The sequence below is a fragment of the Manis javanica genome, chromosome 13, assembly GCF_040802235.1.
Source record: "Manis javanica isolate MJ-LG chromosome 13, MJ_LKY, whole genome shotgun sequence".
NCBI lineage: Eukaryota > Metazoa > Chordata > Mammalia > Pholidota > Manidae > Manis > Manis javanica.
In genome coordinates this window covers 83834009-83860151 of record NC_133168.1, presented here as the reverse complement: position 1 = coordinate 83860151, position 26143 = coordinate 83834009, and the positions used below count along the sequence as shown (strand labels likewise).

At 46.1% G+C, this 26143-nt stretch overlaps 1 protein-coding gene across 1 annotated transcript in view; it reads left to right on the top strand.

Moving 5' to 3' along the window:
• The window catches only part of LOC118971465 (uncharacterized), a 55308-nt gene extending 30673 nt beyond the window's left edge, over window positions 1-24635 (top strand). Inside the window, exons 3-8 of the mRNA XM_073219471.1 lie at window positions 16502-16631; window positions 18643-19100; window positions 21590-21772; window positions 22127-22249; window positions 22702-22872; window positions 24365-24635. Coding sequence (XP_073075572.1) covers window positions 16502-16631; window positions 18643-19100; window positions 21590-21772; window positions 22127-22249; window positions 22702-22836 — 1029 coding nt within the window. The 3' untranslated portion in view covers window positions 22837-22872; window positions 24365-24635. The remainder of the gene's footprint in view (window positions 1-16501; window positions 16632-18642; window positions 19101-21589; window positions 21773-22126; window positions 22250-22701; window positions 22873-24364) is intronic.
• The last annotated feature ends 1508 nt before the right edge of the window (window positions 24636-26143 follow it).

Sequence of the window (26143 nt, the reverse complement as noted above, 5' to 3'; positions counted from 1 at the left end):
GAGATTCGCTATATTGAAGCTTTTTGCCTCCTAGCTCAAAATCCCAGCCTCTGCACCACCTGTTCCCTGCCCCAAATTCTCCTAGCCTGCAAACCGTCTCCCTCCCCTCCACACACTCCCAGTCCCTCTTCGATTACCTTTGACCCAGCCGACGAGCCTCCGCCATACAGGCTTCCCCCTTCAGCCCCTCCCCCTCCTACAACCCCTCCACCCTCTTCTGCCATCACCACCGCCTCCACCTCCTCCCATGCAGAAGCCTCCCGTCCTCTCCCTTCCCCCTCCTCTCCTTCCTCCACCACCATTTTCTCCCCCACCTCACCCCCTCTGCGTTCGTCCCCTTCGCCACCCCCCCACAGATCAAGCCTGAGCCTTTCAGCCCCCCTAAGTCCCAGGAGCCTCCTCCGTCTTTGACCCCTCAGACTCGGCCCTGAGGGCCTCCCAAAATTATCGCGTCTTTGCCCCCATCACCTGTTTTCCCCCAACAGACTGAGCCAGAACCCTTCAGTCTCCCTCCGACTCAGTCCCAAGGGCCTCCCAAAATTATCACCCCCCTCCGGGAGGTATCAAGATCCAAATGCATTGTGCGCGTTCACGTCCCTTTCTCCTTAGGAGATTTAGCTCAACTTGAGAAATGCGTAGGTTACTTTTCCACTGATCCCACGACATACATCAGGGAGTTTCAATGGACCCTGGACCCTCCAGTCTTACAGCCTCACACATCATGACATTTTCATGCTCCTGGCCAATACCCTCCTCCCTGAAGAGCACAGGCGAGTTTGGGACTTTGCCCAAACGCACGCTACCGAAACCCACAGGACTGACCCCACCTGTCCCCCTGGCCCCACTGCTGTCCCCAAACAAGACCTACACTGGGATTATAACACTGCCGTGGGTCTCCGCTCTCGAGATATTTTCGCCTCCTGCTTAATAGCAGGTATGAAAAAGGCGGCTTGTAAAGTAGTCAATTTTCAAAAGCTCCAAGACATAATTCAAAGGAGGGAGGAAACCCCCTCTGAGTTCTTAGACAGACTCACTCAAGCCCTATTACAGTATACCAGCCTAGACCCAGAAACGCCTGACGGAAGACATGTCCTTATGACATACTTCCTAGCTCAAAGCTACCCCGACATTAAAGCTAAACTCAAAAAGTTAGAACAGGGCCCTGCTACCCCACAGACTGAGATGCTAACAGTGGCCTTCAAAGTCTTCCATAACCAGAAGGAGGAGAAAGAACGCGGTAAACAAAAGGTTGATCAGGCCAATTTCCAAATGTTGGCCCAGCTGATAAAACCACAACCTGGGCGCCCCTCTACAAACAAGCCCCCCAAGGAGCTTGTTTCCAGTACGGAAAAGAAGGACATTGGTCAAGGGCGTGCCCCTCCCCCACATCTCCTACCACCCCATGCCCCAGATGCCACAAAAAGGGCCACTGGGGGTCTGATAGCCCAACCACCCGAAGGGGAGGCTGGACGAACAACCCCCATCCAAAGCCTGCTGTAGTGGGGCTGGCAGAAGAAGACTGACGGGGCCTGGGAGCTTCTTGCCCAACCATTTCTATCACCAAACAGGAGCCCAGGGTTACTTTAATAGTAGACGGTCACCCCATCTACTTCCTCCTAGATACAGGAGCCACCTTCTCAGTCTTGCGAGAATACCAGGGCCCTACCACGCCTGCCATTACTCCTATAGTCAGGGTAGGAGGTAAATAGATTTTCCCATTAACCCCGCCCCTTTTATGCACAATTCAAGACAATCCCATACCTTTGTCCCACTCCTTCCTGGTTATGCCCCAGTGTCCTATCCCTTTACTAGGATGGGACATCCTTTCTCTCCTCCATGTTTCCATAACTGTATCCACTCCCACAGCCCCCAGTACTCCCTTTCTGATGGCCCTTATAGCCAACGACCCCTCTCTACCCACTGAAAGCTCCGGTTCCACCCTTATACACCCTGTAAATCCCAAAGTTTGGGACATTACAAGCCCCTCCGTGACTCTATGTCCTCCTACCTCTATCAAATTACGTGACCCCTCTCAGTATATCTATCAGGCCCAATACCCCCTAACCACTTCAGCCCTCATAGGCCTCCAACCCATCATTCAAGATCTCTTAAACAAAAATTATCTCAGACCCACTCACTCCCTGTTTAATACCCCCATATTAGCTGTTAAAAAAACCAACGGAACTTTCCGCCTTGTTCAAGACCTTTGCCTCATCAACATGGCCGTTGTCCCTATCCATCCCTTAGTTCCAAATCCATACACCCTTTTATCGCAGATCCCTGCCTTGGCATCCCACTTCTCAGTCCTAGATCTCAAGGACGCATTTTTTTCTATCCCTCTGGACCCCTTCTCCCAAGATTTTTTCACCTTCACCTGGACGGAGCCATACACAAGACATTCTGAACAACTCACTTGGACAGTTTTGCCACAAGGCTTCCGAGATAGTCCCCATATTTTTGGACAGGTCCTAGCTCAAGACCTCAAACAGTTTCATCATGATCACTCCGAGTCCACCTTATTACAATATGTAGATGATCTTCTACTCTGCAGTCCCTCGTGGGAACAGTCTCAACTTGACACAGCCTCCCTACTTAACCTTCTAGCTTCCAGAGGTTACCGGGTATCCCCCGTCAAAGCTCAAATCTCTTCCCCTTCTGTCACATACCTCGGATTCCTTCTGTCTCAACAAAGAAAATCCATTACCTTAGACAGAAAACGACTCCTTTCTGACCTGCCCGTTCCCAAAACCAAAACAGAAATCCTTTCCTTTCTAAGCCTGGCTGGGTATTTTAGAGCATGGATCCCTAACTTCTCTCTGTTGGCAAGACCCCTATATGACCTCAGCAAGGGCCCCCCTGAAGAACCATTATCCTCCTCACCCCGACACTCTTTCATTAAGCTCCATCAAGCCCTTGTGGAAGCCCGAGCTCTCCATCTTCCTGATTTGTCGAAGCCCTTCTCATTATACATCCATGAAATGTCCAGTCAAGTACTAGGAGTCCTAGGCCAATATTATGGCCCATCCTTTGCCCCAGTAGCTTATCTCTCCAAGAAATTGGACCCCACAGTTCGGGGATGGGCCCCCTGCCTATGGGCATTAGCCACTGGGCAGCTCTTGCAGAAAGGAGCTCATAAACTAACATTCGGGGCACCCCCTACCATTCTGTCCACACATCACCTAAAAGATCTCTTAACCCAGAAAAGTTTACAGACTCTCCCTCCCTCCAGACTCCTGACCTTACTGTCCGCTTTCCTCCAAAATCCAGACATTTATTTCCTCCCCTGCCAGCGCCTGAATCTGGCCACTCTTCTTCCTCTACCCTACTCTCCTCATACTCCCTCGCATGATTGCCTGGAAGGCCTTCACAACTTCCTTCCGTGCCACTCCACGATCTCCGAAGGAGCCCTCTCACACTCCGACCTCATCTGGTTTACTGATGGGTCCTCCTTTAAACATGAGGGCACCCACTACGCAGGATATGCAGTAGTCTCCCTCGAAGATGTCATCGAGGCACGAGCCCTACCCCCCAGTACAACCAATCAACAGGCCGAACACATTGCAGCCACCAGAGCTTGCACTCTGGCCCGGGACATGTCTCTCACACTGTATACTGACTCCAAATACGTATTCCACATTCTCTTGTCTCATGCAGCAGTATGGAAAGAACAAGGCCTCCTCACCACCAAAGGAAATTCCATCACTAATTCAGCCTTAATTACTAAACTTCTAGAGGCTTCACAACTCCCACACCGACTAGGCATAGTCCACTGCAAATCACATCAAAAGGATGACTCCCCCATTGCAAGAGGTAACAACAAAGCCGACAGAGTAGCCCGGTCAGTTGCCCTATCAGAAGACACACCAGACAACAATCCATCTGCCCTTGCGGTTTTAGCCTTATCACAAGACACCCTCTGTTCCCAGGACGAAGAGTCTCTCTTCTGCTTCCTACACGATCTGTTCCATCCCAGCCCCCAATCCTTGATCCATTTTTTACAATCCTTTTTTTCTCTCCTGAAGACAAAACCCTGCTTAACCAAATCACCCACAGGTGCACCATCTGCCAACACACTAACGCTAATACCCCCCTCAAGGCCCGACCCTTCCTGGCTCATCAAGCAAGGGGCAATGTCCCCGCGGCAGACTGGCAAATAGACTTCACTAACATGCTCCCTGTATGGCGTACCAGATACCTACTCGTGTTAGTAGATACATTTTCAGGATGGGTCGAAGCTTTCCCCACCACTAACAAACTAGCGTCCACAGTTGCCTCTATCCTCCTCACCCAAATCTTTCCTACGTTCGGGATGCCCACTTCCCTCCAATCAGATAACGGCCCTGAGTTCACTGCCCAAATTACCCAGAACCTCTCCAAGTTGCTCTCGCTCCCCTGGCATTTACATTGTCCTTATCAACCACAGGCTTCAGGAAAAGTAGAAAGAACCAATAGGACTCTAAAGGACATCCTGACCAAACTATCTCTAGAACTACACCTTGACTGGGTTCGCTTACTTCCCTTAGCTCTACTCCACATTCGGGCCCTCCCAAAGAAACCTTCCTTCTTGTCGCCCTTTGAGATCATGTACGGCCACCCGATTCTACCCCCGGGGCTCCCTTCCCACAAAGGACCAATTCCTCCCAATATGGCCCTTCCGCTACTCTCTCCTCCGCACTGAATTGTGGAAATATCAGGATTGGCTCCTTCCTGACCCATCCGCCTCCCAAAATCCTCCTGTCTTAAAGCCCAGCCAACTAGTGTTTTATAAGCCACCAGAGGATCGGCCCTCTCTCACCCTGAAATGGGAAGGTCCACACCCAGTTATTCTCTGCACCCCCTCAGCCGCCAAGCTCTCACTGACTGATAACTCTGTCACCCCTTGGATTCATATCTCCAGGTTGAAACCAAATACCCAGGACCCACCTTCTCTGGACACCCAAGACCCATCAGTCACAATCCAGAGTCCTTCGGATACAGCCCAAGACGCTGTCTACTCTACCACGCCTCATCCCTCTGATCCCTTGAAACTCCGCATCTCCCGTTCACCCCCTTTGTCATCCATACCCGAATCATGATTTTTTCCTCCTTTACCGCTCTCTCACTTTTTTTCCTCATTCCTATTGTCTTCCCAGCCACCCCAGGCTCCTTTGTATGGCGGTTCAAAGTCAGACAGACTTACACACAGCATAAAACAAAGGTTGCTGCCCTCATTGCCACATCAGACTGCCCTCTGAAAGGCGGCTCCGGGCCTTTATACCTCCACTTTCCTCCCTCCACCGAAGTGTTCACTAGCAGCTACCTTTATTCTCCCTACCTCTGCTTCCTCTATAACCAATGACAAGCCTATTGCAGGCGATGGCAAGACACCTACGGGGGATGTCCCTACTGGTCTTGCACCTTTCACTACATGGGTAACTCCCGGTACCCACAGTATTACTCCTCCAACCGTTTCATGAAATATCCCAATGGCTCATTCTCCTTATCAATCCCAGATCCCTGGGACTCTCGATGGGCCACTGGAGTCACAGCCTCAGTTTACTATGGGGGGTCCTCGAACCCCCACAGTACCCTTCATATCTCTCGAGAGTATGTTCCCTCTCATTCCCAGATCTCTCAAGTTGCATCTGATATCAAACATTCTGAAAAAGTCATTATCCAAACTCTTGACGGCGCCTCTTCATCTCACCCCCACCCCTCTTCCAATTCCTACTACTCTTGGTTACAGCTTATTCAGAACACCACCATCTTTCTCAGCTACACCCTTAACACCACCAATTGTTTCTTGTGCGCATCACTACAGCGCCCACTTCTAGCCGCCATGCCGCTTATTTCCAATTACTTCTTTCATGCAGAAGGACAACCCCTCCGCCCCCTGGCAGACATACCTCTATGGGAACCAGAATACGCAGATAATCTCACCATCCACCACTGTGTAGGCCCAACCCCTCCCCGCTCCAGCGCACTTCAGTGTCTCTCTATCCACACTCCTACCGCCGGCTCTAAGACTTTTACGCAGCCAGGACACTTCTTTTGGTGTAATGGCAGTCTTTTTAACTCACTGCCTCCCAACTCCAGCACACCCTGCATTCTCGTCACCCTAATCCCGCAGCTTACACTTTACAGCAGGGCGGAATTCCTTGAGCTTCAACCTCCTTTGCCCTTGCACACAAGAAGGGCTGCTTTCCTTCCCATTATGGTCGGTATTTCCCTAGCCACCTCAGCCACTGGGGCAGGATTTTTGGGGGAGCCTTGGGTCACTCTCTATGGGCAATTAGAGATCTCAACGCCAAACTTGAGGGGGCCCTGACATCCACTGCCAATTCCCTGGCCTCTCTCCAAAGACAGGTCACTTCGCTAGCTAAGGTCACCCTTCAAAACCGGCGGGCCCTAGATCTGCTTACAGCCAAGAAGGGCGGCACCTGCGTCTTCCTCCGGGAAGAGTGCTATTACATCAGTGAATCTGGCATTGTAGAAACTGACATTACCAAACTCACCGACCTTGCCTCCAGCCTCCACTCTGCTTCCAATTCCAACCCATTCTCTTCAATACTAACAAAGCCCCTCCTTACCTGGCTCTGGCCCATTGCAGGCCCCATAATAATCATTCTTCTCGCCTGTCTCTTCTTACCCTGTATAATAAAGTTCATCAAATCCCAAGTCGGAAAAATCTCTCATCAAACTTTCAACCAGCTTTTACTCAGGAACTATCAGCTCCTGGCCACAGAATATCCCTCACCCTCACATAACCTCCTCACCACACACTGAGAAGGACCCCTCTCTCGGTGGAAACTGTTCCTGGAAACAACTGCCGCAGATTCCTGGCTTCTGGCACCCGTATCCTCTTAGCACTATTGGAATCAACAAGTCCTCGACCTATGGTTACAGGGAACCTTCATTGATGTCCAACCTGAAGAAGTCCACACCTACTCGTCCTTACTGTGGGGAGTCCTATCAACCCTTTCCTCCCAGTAGCCCTCACTCCCTTCTCCACCCCCATTCAGCAGGAAGCAGAGAGAAAGCAATGTCCACAACCCCATAGAGGAGAAAGGGCGGAATGAAGGGCCCCCACCAGTAAGGTGGCGAACTTCCGGCTTCTCTTCCGGGTCCTCGGTTCCCGACGGCGCCACCTGAAGACCGATCACCTCTCTCCCCACTCCCACTCCCAGCACCTAGCCAATAGCCACCAGCCCCGTAGAAGTGACACCTCAATCAGCTCATGCCCCTTCCTATATAACTCTGCACCTTTCCCTAATAAAGCGGAATTCTCCGGTGAATTGCTGCTATGTGTCGCTCCTTCCTTTCATGCATGATATGGAAATGGAACGTGATATGGATAGAAAAAAGATAGAAGAATTAATGGAAGAAAATATGACTTTGGAAATTGCACAAAAAGAGAGTATGGATGAATCATTACATCTTGGCTGGGAGCTGAAACAAATATCCAGAACTAGTGAACTTGCTGAAGCACCACAAAAATCTATGGGCCATGAGGTGAATGAATTGACATCAAGTAGGTTATTGAAATTAGAAATGGAAACCAGAGTTTGACAAAAACTGTAGAAGAACTTCGGAGTAGTATGGATTCTGCAGAAGGTAACACTTCCAAAATCCTGAAAGTTGAGGAAAAAAAATCAAAGAGTAAATAAAAAGTTTGAAATTCTTGAAAATGAGATTATTCAAGAAAAGCAAAGTCTTCAGAAGTGTCAGAATTTAAGCAAGAATCTAAAGAAGGAGAAAGCTTAACTTGAGAAAACAATTGAAACAGAGAAAATTCAGAGAGAGAGATAAAAATATTAGAACAGGAAAATGAACATCTGAATGAAACTGTGTCTTCCTTAAGGCAGCGCTCCCAGATAAGTGCTGAAACAAGGGTGAAAGACATTGAAAAAGAAAATAAAATTCTCCATGAATCTATCAAAGAAACAGGTAGCAAGCTAAGCAAGATTGAATTTGAAAAAAGACAAATTAGAAAAGAATTGCAATATTATAAAGAAAAAGGAGAATGAGCAGAGGAACTTGAAAATGAGTTGCATCATCTTGAAAAAGAAAATGAATTGTTACAGAAAAAGATAACCAATTTAAAAATTATTTGTGAAAAAATTGAGGCCTTGGAACAAGAAAATTCAGAGCTAGAAAGAGAAAATAGGAAATTTAAAAAAACACTGGATTTCAAAACCTTACTTTACAGTTAGAATCCCTAGAAAAAGAGAATTCCCAACTAGACAAGGAAAACTTAGAACTGCGAAGGAATGTGGAATCTTTGAAGTGTGGAAGCATGAAAATGGCTCAGCTACAATTAGAAAACAAAGAACTGGAAGGTGGAAAAGAACTTAAGAAGGGTTTAGAGCTCATGAAAGCAACTTTCAAGAAAACAGAATGCTTAGAAGTTAGCTACCAGGTTTTAGATACCGAAAATCAAAGGCTACAGAAAGCTCTAGAAAACAGCAATAAGAAAATTTAGCAATTAGAGAATGAATTTCAAGACTTAGAGATGGAAAATCAAATACTGCAGAAAAACCCAGAAGAGTTAAAAGTATCTAGCAAAAGACTGGAACAATTAGAAAAAGAAAATAAGTCATTAGAGCAAGAGACTTCTCAACTAGAAAAGGATAAGAAACAATTGGAGAAGGAAAATAAGAGACTGACAACAAGCAGAAATAAAAGATACTACATTAGAAGAAAATAATGTGAAAATTTGAAATTTGGAAAAAGGAAACAAAACCCTCTTTAAAGAGATCGGTGTTTATAAAGAATCCTGCATTCGTCTGAAAGAATTAGAGAAAGAGAATAAGGAGCTCATGAAAAGAGCATCTATTGAAATAAAAACTTTGGTTACATTACGAGAGGATTTGATGAATGAAAAATTGAAGACTCAACAAATCAATAATGATCTTGAAAAATTAACTCATGAGCTTGAGTAAATAGGGTTGAATAAAGAGAGACTTACATGATGAGCAAAGTACTGATGACAGGTACAAACTTCTGGAATCAAAACTAGAATCCACTCTGAAGAAGTCCCTTGAAATGAAAGAAGAAAAAATTGCTGCTTTAGAAGCTAGATTAGAAGAATCCACAAATTATAACCAGCAGTTGCGCCAAGAACTTAAAACAGTGAAAAAGAATTATGAAGCTCTCAAACAGAGACAAGATGAGGCAAGGATGGTGCAGACCTCTCCTCCAACCTCTGGCGAAGATAACAAATGGGAGCAAGAAGATCAAGAAACAACTAGAGAGCTGCTCAAAGTCCAAAGTCGAGTAATTGAAGTAGAAAGAAATGTTGAAAATGCCACCCTTAATTCCCGAACAACCACACTTATGAACCAGAATGCACAACTCCTAATCCAACAATCTTCCTTAGAAAATGGAAGTGAATCTGTACTTAAAGAGCGAGAAGACCTGAAATCTCTCTACAATTATCTGATCAAAGATCAGGAATAGCTGGAACTTCTTCATGCACGGCAGGCTTCAGAGTCTGAGCCTCTCCTCACTAAACATGGAACTCTAAAGTGTGCCCACAAAAATCTTGAAGTAGAACATAAAGAACTTGAAGTCCATTACAATCAGTTGCTAAAACAGAAAGGACAGTTGGAAGATTTGGAAAAAACACTGAAAGTAGAACAGGAAAAAATGCTGCTTGAAAACAAAACCCATGAGACTGTAGCCACAGAATACAAGAAACTTTGTGGTGAAAATGATAGGTTGACCCTTACATAGAATCAGCTTTTCAAAGAGACGGAAGCTTTACAAACTGACCATAAAAATTTAGAAAGTCTTCTAAGTAATTCCAAACTGGAACAAACAAGATTAGAAGCTGAATTTTCCCAATTAAAGGAGCAGTACCAACAGTTGGACATCACATCCACCAAGCTAAATAACCAGTGTGAGTTGCTAAGCCAACTTAAAGGAAATTTAGAAGAAGAAAATTGACATCTGCTAGATCAAATTCAGACGTTAATGCTACAGAACAGAAAACTATTGGAACAAAATATGGAAAGCAAGGATCTTTTTCATGTTGAACAAAGACAGTACATTGATAAATTAAATGAATTAAGACAAATGGAGAAATTAGAAAAAAAATAATGGATCAATACAAATTTTATGACCCATCTCCTCCTAGAAGGATAGGCAACTGGATTACTCTGAAAATGAGGAAATTGATAAAGTCTAAGAAAGATATTAATCGGGAATGTCAGAAATCTCTAACATTTAACACCTACCCGCTCAGACTCCAGTGAAGGATTTCTTCAACTCTCCCATCAAGATAGTCAAGACAGTTCTTCAGTAGGTTCAAACTCTTTAGAAGATGGCCAAACTTTGGGGACCAAGAAAGCAGCATGGTTGCACTAAGAAGACCGCCCTTTTTGAGGAACAGACCGAAGGATAAAGACAAAATGAAGACCTGCTACCGTTGTTCCATGTGTAAGACTTTATGACAATTCAGCTTCTTTCAAATGACTACACTGGGTCCCATTACTAATTTTTCACTAACCTTTCTCTGGACTGTGCCAATTTTCTTATTTTGCAAAGTGCAGTCTTCCTCTAATAAAAGGAGCTGGAAGAATTTTTTTTTTAACTGGCACTGAATTTGCATTATATGCATGCTCAGATACATATACATGAATATATTTAGTCATACACGTAATATAAATTTCCAGTGCTAAGAGTTGGCAGGGAAAAAAAACCTTTAATTAAATGCCATAAAGATTTTTTCCCAAATAAATTTGCTTAAAACAAAAGCTTTAGCATTAGGAATTTATTTCCTTAATGAACAAAATTAAAATATAATAAATAAATAAAATGGCTTGTAACCCTAAAAAAAAAAAATCTCATTAGCACAACACCCTCCCCCACCCTAATCCTCCCCGTGGCACGAAGATCTCTATTTGTGATCTACTCCAGTTTTTCTCTGGGTTTCTAGGATATTTGTTCCATATTAGTGGTCATTATGTAGAATAAATCTTGTAAGAACAGAGGGCTTTGGGGAAGATCTCTCCCAGTGGCTGGGTACACGGCGACAAGGGCAGTGAGCTCGGAGTTCGGCTTTGGAAAGGGTCTTCCTTGGTACTGGATCTACCAGCTTTCTTGGACCAAATTGTTGTATCTCTGTAATCCTCAGTTTTCATGTCTATACAACTGAGTGTCTTTCATACATTTATATGCACAGTAGTTGTGACATTGGATATGAGATTGCTTCCAAATTTATTACGTGCTATGCAAATGTGTACTTTTTAAGTATCTAAAATGCCAGTTTTTCTTCAGGAACTTTTCACTGTAAAAGAAGCCAGTGAAGATGTTCTGCCGATAAAAGAGTCAGAGGAGGAACATCTATCTATGGACAGCAGGTGAGAGGGTAACAGTGATGTAGGTATGTATGGTTATTAAACAGAGTTGCAACACGAGAAATAACCTACGCAAACTTTTCTCCTTCAAAATGAAAAACAATTGAATTTAGAACAGCAATTTACCGGTTTCAATTCCCTTTCCCAGGAACACTACTAATATACTAGTAAAATACTAGTATAATTTGAATTTTTTCAACTGAAAATAAGTAGAAGTGATTGGTTTTTTGTTTTAAAAATGCAATAAATAGAGCAAACAACTGACATGCACATTTAATGACTTTCAAATTAAGACAGTATATTTAAAAATAGTCCTTGATTACTTCATTGTCTTGAAACACTTTTCAATAGTGGAAGAACAAGTGTGCACTGTGGTAACTGTGTGCTACAGGTGTCCCTCTTTTTGTGAATCTAGTCTGTTCTCCAAAATTTGTTATATGTTTGGAGAATGGAAGCTAGTGTTCCATTATTTTGAGTGGGAAAAGTAAAAATGCATTCCTAACCCACAGGAAAATGCTAATTTGCCAAATACCACTAAAACCCCTTTATACTGCTATTTAACAATGCACCAAGGTTTTCTGCAAAACAGAAATTATTTGAAGTACTATCTAGTTCTCTAATACTTGGTGAACTCTTTACTGGAGATAAAGAGTTTGTATGTAGGAAGTCATAATACTAGACCTTGCACAGTGTAGAGTACTGAGAATGGACTACATTTTCCTTTTGAATCACAGTGTACATGTACACGTCAATCAAAAGCAAAAGAATGCATTAAAGATGTGCACTGCATGCAAATAATGCTTAGCAAAATCACATAAACACAGGAAGGTTTTGAGAGGTTCCTTACGGTTGAAGGCATGCCTGTGTGAGGTCTGGTGGTGAGAGGAGGGAGCTGGAGGCTGTGGGCGCTGTTAGGATTTGGTAGTGGAGGTAAGGAAGGAAGAAGTGGTAAAGAAGTGAGTTAAACAGGCAATGGCTGAGGTTCATCTGAGTCCGGATCTAAGGAACGGGGGAGAACCATCCCTTCCTGGCAGGACAGTTCAGAAGTATTTGGCTGGGAACCGTTGGCTGAAGCCGCACACAGAGCAGTGGGATGAAAAGCAGAACTCCCAGTGGCAGTCTCTTTGCATTTCCTTTGCTTGGTGTCCCACAGCTCTTGCTAACATGAGACACTATTTGTGATTGTGGGGTGAATGTCACCGGTCTTCTCATTCCACAGTACCATGGTCACACTCGCAACAGCATGATATTGTTGTTGTTGTTGATTTTCAGAATCTTAAACTTCTTGCAAGTGTTCAGCATTGTATTTGTACGGGGCTTATAGGACTTGGGGACACGTGCATGGCCAAGCTGAAGACTAACAGCCATTCAATTCTCTGAATGTGCTTTGGCATCGCTTCCAACTGATTTTGTCATGTGTGTGCCTATTTAGGCCTCCTAGGCGTGCCCATTTCCTTTATTACTTTCTTACTTTATCAGAAGATCTTTTACTAAATAATGCAGGGAAGAGGATGGCTATAAAACAATGTGTTTAAGCAGCATGACCTCAAGACACTATTTTATCAGGGGGATGTCTGAGATACAACAGCAGCAAACCACACCCTTTTCCTAGAAGCACACAACTTAAGCATGTTCTTGCATGCAATACAGAACAGACTGACTTGCCAGGATGCGTAATGATTGTGTGAGTAAGCAGATCATTACAGCAAATATTCAGATAGAGTTCAGACAGTGAGGAGACTTGCATTTTATTTTTAAGCAGAGTTTAACTGGATGAAAAATACTCTCGATGCAAAAATGAACCACCTAGTACATCTATGCCACTGATCTTCATAGAATTTAGGCTTAAAGTAATAACCTTTCTAACACTGTAAGAAATTACCACTCCAATGCAGATGAAGGGCCTGGTCCTTGAAGAGGGAAGGCATTAAAAAGAGAAGCTAGAAGAAGAGATAGCAGTCTCAGGATTCTGAGTTTTATATTGCATTATGTTTATATGACCTCTAGTCGACCCATATTCCACCTTCAGCTACATGGCAAATTATTTTGATGATCTAAAGGTATAAAGTTATTTGATTGTTTTAGTAGGTTTACAATTGATAAAAGCAATTTCATTGTTAATATTTTATGAAAAGCTCTGAATAAGGGTTTGTACTAAAAAAAAGGTTTAGACACTAATGAAAAGAAGTCTAATACCAGAGTTTACAAAAATCTGGGCTGAAGTATCTGGGCATTAGCCTAGTCTATGGAAAGTAGTTCTGGGTAACTATGCCAGCAGCTCCTTGTTCTAATCAGACAGTTAGCAATGTAATGTTTTCATTTGTCAGCCTGCAACGAGGACATCAGGCTGTGTGTTAGGATCCCAAGAAATGGGACAGGCTCCATCTCACTTTGGCCTTAATGCTTTTGGATTTCCTCTGTATCCCGGTATATTCTTTTGCTTTAGCTTCATTCATCTGTTTTTTAACTTTTTATCTTTTGATTTGGATATTGGCAGAAACTACCATCTAGATGAGCCTTTGTCCGTGCTCACAGCTGTTAACATCTTGCCCCGTTTGCTGCAGCATGATTCTCTCTCTCTCCCCCTCTCCTCTCTTCCTTTTCCCCTCCCTCCCATCTTGTCTCCTCTCTGCCTAATATGTTCATTCATTATTTACTTATTCATTTGGTTATTCACTGGGTTATCATATGCTCAGATTGTCACATGTCTTATTCAATTAACCTGCTTTTGGATTCCCAGCAAGTATAGAATTAGCCGTATGTCCACCTTGCCTCTAATGGGGCCGATTTGCAGAACGAAAAAGAAAACCAGGGCCAAGTTTACAGTCGATCTCCTATCTACACAGTCAACACTAGGCCATTGGTGCTTTAATACTCAGGAAAGACACAGGACTAAGTTTCTTCTTTTAACATAGGCTGGATCTTGGCTGATCTCTGTTGCTTTATTCTCCCAACTACTCTCCACTGTCAAGGCATTGAGGCCTGCAGCAAACTTCATTTTAATGATGGGCCGGATGATTTACATTGTCATAGATATCCTGCAGAGCAACTTTCTCTGCAGGAAAAGCGACACCTCAAAGATAATGGTGCTCTGTATTAAGAAAAATAAAACAAATATTTCTCTTATTTGAACCTTTTTACTGTATTATACGGAATTTAGATTCAAATGCCAAGTGAGATATGCTTACCATCTCTCTTTTCACCTATTTATAGATGCAATCAAGGCCCAAGAAGTTCCGGAATGGAATCCCTGTATTTTGAACCTATTCCTGCAGCATCAGATGTATGTACATAGAGAGCCAGAGACTAAAATCATGGCCCTTTACCCCACTAATGTTGATTATTTAGTTAGTGTGTGCTGCCAACACACAAAGGTCCTGATTTCAGTAAGTATCCATATGGACAGAGCATGTGGGTGGTGTCCCACATTTGCCATTTTTTAGCCATTTCTCTTGGGCGTCAGTAACTGCCATGCTTGGGATGGTCCCAGTAGCACCTTCAAAAGGAATTAAGAGAAACTCTATGCCATCATTCAAGGTCTTTTTGACTTGTGAGTACATTTCAGAATGAAAGTTTACTGACCTGCCTGCTGCAATAGGCTGTGTGAGTACACGCATGAGACGGCAGCATCTCATCGTGGGCAGAATTCAGTCCCTAACTAGCCTACATTGTCCCCATCCTTTTTCTAAGCCATTGAATGTATCATGCGTTTATCCACTCAGCAGACGTTACTAGAGAGACTCCTGTAAGGATACACATTCACAGAAGTAGGAGACCTGGGTTTTACCCCAATGACTGGAAACTCTAGTTGGGAGATAAGATTGAGCTGCAAGAAAACAGGTGGAAAAGAACAGAAAGAGCATCCTAGAAGCCTGGCCAGTGGCGGTCTTTCACACTACTTGCCACTCGTGCATGCATGTAACACAGCTGCTAGGCTGGGTCACTGCAGTGGTGGCAGTGCGGAAGAGAGGAAAGATGGCATAGATCAGGTTTGATTCCTGATTCTGCCACGTACCAATTACGTGATCTGGGAGAAGTTGTTTACCATGGGGACCCTCAGTTTTCTCATCTGTAAAATGGGACTGTTGATAACCTCTCTGAGGCTACCTCATACGGATGTAATAATGCTCAAAGGAACCTACTTTATCAGTATATTGCCTGAATTCCTGCAGTGGAATGATACTACTATGAGAGTAGGATACAGGGATGTACAGAAAACAAATTTGAAGTAATAATTGCCAGAAATTTTCCACATTTGCTATAAACCCCAAGACCCAAGGATCTCAGCCAACAGTAAGCAAGGGAAACATGAAGAAAGCCGCACAAAGCCCACACTGGCCTGTTTGGAGTTGTCAGTTGTTCCTCTAGACAACCCTATATTGAAAGATGCAAAAGCATCCAGCATCCAGCTGGTAAGGAAATGGAGGTGGGTCACTGAATAGGAATGTAATACAAATGGTTTGAAGCAGCAAATGGTTTGACTTTGCTGGGGAAAAGGGCGCTGGGTTTGAAGCCACTGGATTTCTCTCTCTCTCTGTTCCTAACTTGCTCTATGATGCTATCAAATGGGGAGGGTGCCCTAGAAGCTCTCCAGCGCCATTCCCAGCTCTCTGCTACTACAGTGTGTTTGCTAATACTTTGAATTTTCATCTGCATTCGAAACCTGGAGTGGTCATCAAGCAGGCCCCAGCTGGCCCTTCCTTGCCCTAAGCCTCAGCTGCAGGTGCTGGACTCTGGACAAATGGCCCAGCCACTGAGGGTGCCAGGATGCCTGTCTCCCACAGCCTTCCCATCTCGCTGACCAGCAGGTTGACTTCATACCAACACCTCTGAAAGCACACTTCCTTTTGCCATGGCCTTTGATGAGCACACATTTTTCTCCTGCTTTTGCTTTTAGCACATCTACACTGTGTCTCTCTTTTTGGTTTCATGCATGTATAGCATGTGATACCCAGGTGCTTGTTATCATCTTCCAGCAATATTTTTCAAGGACATGTTTCACGATGGCTTTGTGTTAAACATTCCAGTTGATTTGAAGCTATGTTAGAAATTGTAATGTAAAATGTGTCAAAGTTTGTGTTCTGCCTGTATTTCCTGTTGTTTAATATATCTCTTTGTCTCTAAATTGATGTGTCATCTTCTCCTCTTTTGGAAATTCCCAGGATCAAACTGATACTATAATGTCCGAGCCATATGGATCCCCAGAATCTGCTCGGTCTCTAACTGGGACAGAGTCTGATTCCTCTTACGAGTCCAGCACGTGGGCCTTGGAAAGCGCATGTGCATCACCAGGTTGGTACATTTGGGCATTGGGATAGGGACTCTCAGAAGAGAACTAGTGACTTACTCGGGAGTCACAGTCTCTGAAATGAAGATCATGTTCTCTTTATAATGGTGTGAGGTCACTAGAGCGAGTTCTACATTTCTTCACCTTTGATCTAGTTTTGAATGTGATTTGAGAGCAATGAAAACTTAACCACAGTGGTAGACTCCTAGTGGATAGCATGTCTTTGAATTAGCTGATGTTCTCACTGAAACTTTGTGTTGCAGAATCTCCATATACAGAGGTGGTGCCCCTATTATTTATTTATGTCATTTTTCAAACAACTGACATATATTTGAGGTACAGTGTTATGTTGGCTTCTGGTGAGCAATGTCATGATTTGACAGCTATCTATATTATGAAGTGCTCACCACAATCAGTGTAGTTACCAGCTGTCACCCCACCCAAAGTTATTACAGTATTATTGGCTATATTTCCTATGCTGCACTCTTATCCCCATGACTTACTTATTTTGTGATTGGATATTTGTGCCTCTTGATCCCCTTCCCCTAATTCACCTTTCCCCCAATTCACCCTTCCCCCATGGCAATCTCCAGTCTGTTCTCTGTGTCTAAGAGTGTACTTCTGTTTTGTACCTCTGTCTTTGTTTTTAGATCCCACATATAAGTGAAATCAGACAAATACCTCTATTTTTCAAACCTGTATGTAACAACCTTTTCATTACTGCTGTCAATCTCAAAGCTTTGCTTAAAAACATCCTTTCAAAACAACTGATTTTGGTGGGAGGGGGACAAAGTCCATGAACTCATGATTGTGATTTCTGAAATGCATAAAAGCAATTTAGTTTTAAATGTGCACCCAGTAAAATTCACTCTTGGGGGGTGCACAGTTCTGTGGATTTGGCAAAAGCAGAGTCCTGTATTCACCACCCCAGTAGCAGACAGAACACTTCTTTCATCCCCCAAATCCCTTTGTGCTGCTTCTCTGGACTCAAGCTCTGTCCCCATCCTCTGGCAGCCATTGATCTGCAGTCCACCTCTGGTTTCCTTTTTCCAGAATGTCATGTACATGGAACCATACAGTATCTAGCCTTTTTGGTCTAGGCTGTTTCTCAAGCCTAGATAAATAAAATGCATGTGAGATATATATCCATATTACATCGATAAGTGGTTCCTTTCTTCTTCCTGAGTAGTACTGCATACATAAATGTGCCACAGTTGTGGTCCACTCATCTACAGAAGGACATCTAGGTTGTTTCCAAGTATTTTGTGATTACAAAAAAAGCTATTATAAACATTTGCACAGGGTTTTTTCTTGGCGTTAATATAAATTTTTTATGCACTTGGATACATTCTTGGGAGTTGGGACTACAGGGTCCTTTGGGAAGTATGTGTGAAAAAGCTGCCAACCTCTTCCAAAATGACTCAGCCATTTGCATTATTCAACTCATGCTCCCCACTTTGCTTTTTTGGGCTGCTGAATGAGAGTCAAGACACAACACCTCCAAGGGCACTTCAAGACTCCTGAGATCCCCACATTCTGAGGAACCTGGCTTTTTAGAAGTGATTCATGACTAGGTTTACTTTGATTTTATCAGTTGGTAGGAACCAAACTTCCAGAAGCAGAGCCAAAAGAATTTTAAAATGAAAAGACACTTAATATGAATGGATTGGTGTACCCTCTTGTGCTTGAGTGGATGGAGGTAAAGTCAAGCACTCCCTCTTTTTTCTTCAAATATGAACAGATTTCTAAGTAATGTTCTGAATTATTCCTGGTTCCTGGCACATTAAGCCTTAACATGGAATTAAACTGGACTCTCTTGTTTTATGACTTATAAAAGAAATTAAAAAGAAATTTGTGCAATCTCTTCAACAATGTTGGTATTTTTACTTTTTGGTCATGAATTCCATGTTGCTTTCTTCCTCAGATGTATCACCTTTGTACAGCCTTGAATTTGAAGATGAGCTGGGGCAGGTGGAAGACCTGGACCAGATGGATGAGATGGAGGAGGTGCCGCAGGTGGACGAGGAGATGGAGGAGGAGGAGGAGGACCAGGCAGAGGAGGAGGACCAGGTGGAGCAGGAGGACCAGGTGCAGGAGGAGGAGGACCAGGCGGAGCAGGAGGACCAGGTGGAGCAGGAGGACCAGGCGGAGCAGGAGGAGGCGGAGGAGGAGGACCAGGCAGAGCAGGAGGACCAGGCGGAGCAGGAGGACCAGGTGGAGCAGGAGGACCAGGCGGAGGAGGACCAGGTGGAGCAGGAGGACCAGGTGGAGCAGGAGGATCAGGTGCAGGAGGAGAGGATCAGGTGGAGCAGGAGGACCAGGTGCAGGAGGAGGGGGACCAGGTGGAGGAGGGGGACCAGGCGGAGCAGGAGGACCAGGTGGAGCAGGAGGAGGAGGACCAGGCGGAGGAGGAGGACCAGGCGGAGCAGGAGGCCTTTTCACCCTCCAGCATGGCTGTTAGCAGCAGTGTTGAGGTACTTCTAGGAGTCTTGCCCCACAATTTGAATGGACCACTAACCCTGCAAATCCCTGTGGGGGCCTGGCCTACAGCCGAGGCTGAGCCCCACTCTAGCTGGATGACGCCTGCTTCCTGCTCACCACCCTTTCCCCTCTTCCCTGTTGGGGATTGGCCCAGCAGACTTCCGTACCCGTGCACAGCTCGTGCTGCCCGCTTAGAGTGGTGCGTGACATCTATCCGCTTAAAGGTCACGCATGATACTGTCCCGGATTGGTTGGGTGACTGAATATAAGGGAGCCCGCCAGGAGGGAAAAAAGCTGCCCGACAACTGCTGTACCGCCGTGAGAGATTAGACAATAAAGCCTAGAGAAGAATCAAGACCTTGGGCGTGTTGCTTCGGTCCTTGAAGGGTCGCGACAATCCCCGAGTCTCCACTCTTTTGCCCAATTTCACTTTGCAGAAAGTGCTCTTTTCATCTCTTTTGACCTGTATCACCATTTCTGTTGTACTGGGTTTTCAGATGCCACTGATGATCCAGTGGGTCCTCGCAAACAGGGAGGTTGGAGTTTCTCTGGGAAAGACCAGATCCCTGTTCCACTTAATGTGAAATACGCAGGCACTTTGTGCTTGAGAGACGGTTTGAGCCAGATAGGAAGCTTAACTACTAAGATGGTATTTTTAAGGGCCATGCTCCCATCACTTCTGAGGGAATGCTGACTGTCTCAAGGGACGATGGCTTTCCTGACTACCCATATCTACACCTGTCCACCACAAGCTAGGTTTTCCCAGTGGAACTCTTATTAGGTTAGAACCATGCCTTTCAGAATATTAGATACACACAATCTTCAAATGTCAGCACCAGTATTCGGTCCGAGACCAAATCAAAACAGTTAGATTAACTACTCTGCTGCTCCTCTACCCTTGACATTTGTGTACATAATCACAGATCTGGACAATCATCTTTTTTAGTAGAGGGGATTATTACTATGTGGATTGGCAGCCAAGATAATGAGTTGATGTTGGTCTGTTCTGTGGAATTGTATGCATTAACTACCAAGTGTAAGACTAGTTACTCCATTCCTAATGGCAAGGGCATCCGTTCCTGATGAGCAGACAGACCCGCAGGCCAGGAGGCCATGTTTGAGTCCAGCCCCAGCAGGGTGGCCTTGAGGCCACCCTGAGTCTCAGTGTCTCCATCTTGAAATGGTCTGCCTACCTTGCTGGCATGTTTGCACTGCTAGCAATACATTTACAAGAAGCAGCTTGGATGTTTTCTCTCTCTTTTCACAACTCTTCTATGTGCTTCCATTAACCGTAAAGGGGTTGAAGGCTCATAGTGTGGTAGGATAGAGAGTGTTGGTTTTGTTCTCTAATCATTGCTCGTATGTGCACCTTTGTCTCGTCAGGTTAATGTTGGGCTCTCTCCTCTTGTTTATGTACACAGTGTATGGCACAGATCAAGGCAAACAAGAGTTGTTTCTTGTTTGACAGACACTTATTTTCCAAGAAACCTACCTCTTTCCCATCCCCCTCAGCCAATCAGTTGAGAAGTCCTACCCACTGTCTTAATTCCTCTCCAATACATCCCTTCCTTCCCATGCCTCCTGTCTATGGTCTGTTGCAGGTCCCTGTTTTCTCTACCTTGAGTCACCTCCACAGCCTCCTGACCAGCTTCTGTCTGGCTCCAGGCCCACTCTCTCCCATTAGTTCATCTTCCATACCGCTATCAGCAGGCATGTTGTCTGCCATGGCTGTGAGCATGTCACTTCCCCGATCAGGCCTGTGTTTTAGACTACTCCTCGCCACAGCAGCACAAGGTGGCTGATGAAGAGAAACCTGAATGTGGATGGTCTGCACACAGGTCTTTCCCACTTCTCTCCCACGTGTGGTCTGTCTCATCGCCTCTGCTCCAGCCTACCTGAAGCATCACTTTGTCTCCCAACACTCCTTCCTTCTACAGACTTATACATTTGTTTGTTTCCAGACCTGAGGCTGTTACTCAGGTTAAAACGAGATTTCCAGGGCCCAGAGGAGAGCATGCCTCCAAGCACTGTGACCGTGTGGGCAGCGTCTACTTTAGAAGGCAGCGTTACGGTCAGGTCTGTGACTGCCTGTGAAGTGCTCTGGGATGATAGAGAGAATGCCTGTGCCTTCTTCTGCGCTCTGCATTGCTAACGGGCAGCCAGGGGGAGGTGTTCCACAAGCTTCAGTGATGACCTGACCTGCTGTCCTCTGACTCTTCCAGTAAGGACTTTGGGCAGGTTGCTTCACATCTCTGGGACAATGCTGCAGCTTTATGTTTAGGGGAAAATCAGACTAAATGATCCCCATGAGCCACTTCTGATGTAGAATTTTTGGATTCTCTAACCATTTCTTAAACTTTCTAGTAATTCATGAAATCAGCAGTGGAGGGCCATTGTTTGCTTTCTCTGTGTGAAACAATATGGTAGGATTTGGTGAGCCCAGTGTCCCTATATATGAACCATAAGCGATTTCTCCCCACAGATATTACAACCACCACCATCAATTACATCGTACATCAGAAGACGGGAACTGAAACTGATGAGGAAGTTCAGGAAACAGCTAGATGAAAAGACTAGGATGCTGCAGGCTGACATAAAAAAACATCAGGATGCACTGGAAATGATAAACAGGCAGCTTCAGGCAATGCAGGAATCCAAGTTTCAGGTAAGGGGCAACCAGTTCCTTGTAAGTGGCAGGAGGGAGAGGAGAAAGGGACCTTGATAAATCTTTGAGGAATTGGTCTGTAGGACCTGTTAGAAGTGACAGCTGATGTCCCAGGGGAGCGTGGGACATCCGCAGTGATGTTCAGCATGGACTAAGGGCTCTCCTCCTTTTTCTCTTGGCTGCTGGAGCTGAGGGGGGCCCAGCCAGGCTCCGGCCGTGTCAGATGTGGCTCCGTGTAGCCAAGGCTTCCTTTGGGCTTGCCTGGAGACTGTCTTGCTCCATGCCCAGCATGTCTTGTGGTCTAAGGAAACATTCGGCCCCTGGATAAGACCTCTCTTGTCTTGTATCCTACAGATGCAGCCAGCCCCCACCTATCACGGTGACAGGCCTGAGCCTCAGTCTTTGGAGCCAGCGCCCAAGAAACGACGCACTGAGGAGATGAAGAGGATGTCCCCAGACCTCAAGGAGCCTGAGTGTGTGAGTCGTTCACATTCATTCTACTCTTTCACATTCCCTATGGAGCCCGAGGAGCCTTGTGATGACTCCATCGGGGTATGGAGGCCTGTTTTCACTTTGTAGCTGAAAGGGGACTTCATTTTCATAAACATCTGGGCTCCCCTGGTTCTCCTGAGGCAGTATTGGCTGGTCAGTTGGCTGAAATTCATTTGCCTGAGATAAAAAAATCCCAACTAGACCTGGACACACACAGACATGTCCCTGCTCACACATGGGATAACAGTGTCTCACAGCCAGGGTGTGGCTGGGACCAGTGCCCAGCCAAACAGGTGGACACTCATCCAGACCACTAGGCCCAGAGAGGCAGGCTGACTGTGGTGTTGGCTTTGGGAGAAGGGGGTGGGAGCGTTTACTGAGTTTCTGGGAAGCTCTCACAGACACTGAAAGCCCTTTTGTCTCTCTTCCTCTGGCAGAAGCAGGAACAATACTCGCTGCAGCAGCTGCAACAGATGCAGAAGCAGCAGATTCAGCAGCCGCAGCAGTGGCAGCACCTGCCCCTCTATGATGACTGCACTAGTTATGCAGATGCAGCCCGTGTCAGCAGCTGAGCGGCAGTGCTCTGGCCAGGAAGATGAGAGACAGAGGTAGGAAGTGCATGGAATGCTGATACAGGCCGAGGTCACTGCCCTTACAACTGACACCGTGCCTGAGACTGTGGCTAATATGCCCACAAGGCACCAGAACCCCCCTCATCCAAAGCAGCATGCTTCCATTCATCTGGCTCTGTGGCCGCTGGCCCCCTGCCTCTGCATGCACAGTGCTTGGCCAGGAATGCACTGGTGGCACAGGGATGTCTACATGAAAATAGAAGGCTGCCCAAGGAAGCCTCCCAGCTAGGGGCTTAGCATGCAGATTGGGAAATCCCTCAGCGTCATCCACCCAAGCCCAGTCTTTTGGCCCAGGGTGCTTATGGGGAAGTCCTGAGTCTCAGCTTCCTTCTCCCACTCCACTGGGATCTGGTCAGCACATTAGACCAAGTGAAGGGTAAGGCCAAAAGAAGGAGTTTTTACACTTTAAGTGGCTAAAGGTGTGATTATTTTTACACATACACCTTGACCTGCTGGCCACAAGTCCCCCAGAGAGGTGATCCATGAGAGGGACTGCCCATATGAAGAGGTCAGGCGGTCAGTGGGCCGTGTGGCTCAGACACAGACAGCCTGTGGCAAGACCCTTCCCCCGGTCTTCTCCCAAGTTGCTTGCCCTGGCCTGGGCCCTGGGAGGCAAAGCCAAGACAGAGCTGGGCAGGGGTCCCGGGGCAGAGGGAAGGGGACTGGGCCCAGGAGTGAGTCAAGAGAATGTAGCACACAGCTGAGGGCAGTCCTCTGTGGGTGACCTTCCCCGTCCACAGGACTGCAGAGGCTCCCCACACCCTGCCCTGGCGCACCCTCATCAGCCCTGGGTCCTCCTGGCCCAGGTCCCTAGACGCCTCCAGCTTTCTGTCTGTAGCCCAGCCCTATCCCTTCTGCACACTCTGCCTTCTCGCCCTTGAGTCCCACTTGTTGAAATCATACAAAACTCAACCCAAGGGATCCCTCCTTCCCAAACAGAAAAGTCCCCCGCAGTCTGTTCTTTGTCACACCATCTTTGTGTGTGTCCCTCTTCCCCCTGCACATCCCGGACTGGGTCGACACCTCTCCTGTCACTTGTTCAGGCAGGCCAGCTAGTTGCCAGTCAGGCCCACGTGGAGTTTACCTGACCAGAGCAGAGTGAAGGCAGCACGGTCCAAGGGCAGGTGGGGAAGAGACCTGCAGAGGCCTTGGCTGGCCACAGCTGGCAGAGAAGCTGGGCTGGGGAGGGCCAGATGTGGGACCCAGTAGACTCAGGCGTTAAGACCACCTTGGGTGAGCTAAGGCTGCTTCTGTTGCTCTTTAAGTCAAGATGCTATTGGGAGGCAGCAGCAGGAAGGAAGCCCGTTGTCCCCAGTTCTACCTTCTACCAACTCCTCACAGACTTGTGTTCCAAACAGGTGCTTCTCCACAGCTTGCTGACTTGAACTGAAGGGGTCCTCCCACCACCCCAAAACAAGCCCAGGAACTCTAGCAGAAAACTCCACGCTGTCCCCCTTTTTCCCAACAGGTGCCAGGTCCTGAGGCAGGAGCCCAGGAACCTCTAGACCTATAGGCTCCCCAGGACCCTGCTGACTTTCCACCAGGCTCCATCAACTGTTTGGCATGTGCAGGCCAGTCTGATGTGGAGCAGCCTTAGCACAGACCCTGAGAGAAGAGGGGGAGACAGTACTGCACAGCCTGCCTGGCCAGGGGACCTTCAAGGCTCGGGGAGTCCCCAGGAGTAGGGGCTAGCAGGGTGAGAGTGGATACTCTTCACTGCTTAATAAAATTTGTCTTTCATGTAACTGTCTGTGAACTTTCAGCTTTTGAAACCTAGAAACGGTACCAACTCAGCTGACTGGTGCTTGGGTCCTGAGTAAAGGTCCATTTGCTGGAGTCAGGCCCCTGGATCACCCCTCAGCTTGCAGAAGCCAGGGGCTCCTGCCACACTTGCAGAGGCTGGGGGCTCCTGCCTTCCCATGTAGCTGTGTGCCTAGGCCCGCTTTGATAACAAAGGCAGCCACAGGCCTAGCGGCTCCCCACTCCAGGTAGCTTGTGTTTGCACCTCATGCATTGCCTCAGGGATGGGCCTGGATTCTAAAGGGCAAAGTGATCTGTTTTGAGTGCAGATTCCTTGTGGGATTGATGGGGTTAATACAATTCAAGTAAGGTAGAAATCAAATGTATAAGCACACATGACTTGATTGTTTTTCCCACACACTCTCGTGTAATCAAGGACTGAGTGATGAGAACCAAAGCAGTTCTCACGGCTCGGAGCCATCTTCACACAGTTTGGTATCCTTGAGAAGCGTCGTGTCCTTGGGCCAGACTCAAGGCCGGATAAGGATGTTTGAGTTCAGTGTAAGTTCATTTATTCAATAAATACGAGAAATGCCTTCTCAGCATGGCTCCTGAGCTGTTACGCCTTGAGCCCCCTGGCTGGTCCTTTCAGGTCTTCCACAACTTATCGCACCTCCTCCCTTATCTGCGGCTTAGAGGCAGGGAGAGGACCGACAAGTGGTGCCCGAACAGGGACTGCTGAAACTCACGGCAGGGACCATTGAAACTCAGAACGGCAACATTTGAAATCCAGAGCGGGGAAGCTCCGCTCGGGAGACCAGTGAAAAGCAGAACGGGCAGGCTGTGAAGATCGCTGATCTGGTAAGACTCCCGGGAAATCGCGTGTAGGGACAGGATGGAGACGTCAGGGACACTATAATGGGCCAAACTGAAACCAAAGCAACTAACCGGAGGATTATTTAAAATTCCTCCGTGCCCTCCTAAAAACATCAGGAGTGAAAACTTCTAAAAGACATTTTGCTCAGCTTTATAAATATATTAAGAAATATTGTTACTGGTTGGCTCCACAGGGAACCCTCAGACAAGCTGATAGGAGTAATGTATTAAAAGATTTCAAAAAGGCTCAAAGACAGGGAAACATTATCCCTGTGCCTGTTTGGGTGGATCAATAGCACCCTAATAAAGAAAAACTGGCAGTCTTACACACGTTAGTTTAAGAACAGCTTCAGCTAGAGAGATTAGAATTTTCCATGAGCCCATGGAATTCCCCTGTATTTGTTATAAAAAAGAAGTCAGGAAATTGGAGACTCTTACATGACTTAAGGCAAATTAATGCAGTTCTTAAACCTATGGGACCTTTACAACAAGGCCTCCCTTTTCCGGCTATGATTCCAAAAGATTGGAATATGGCTGTCACTGACCTTAAAGATTGCTTTTTTACAATTCCTTTGGCCATAACAGATAGGGGAAATTTGTTTTTACTGTCCCTTCTTTAAACTTACAGGCC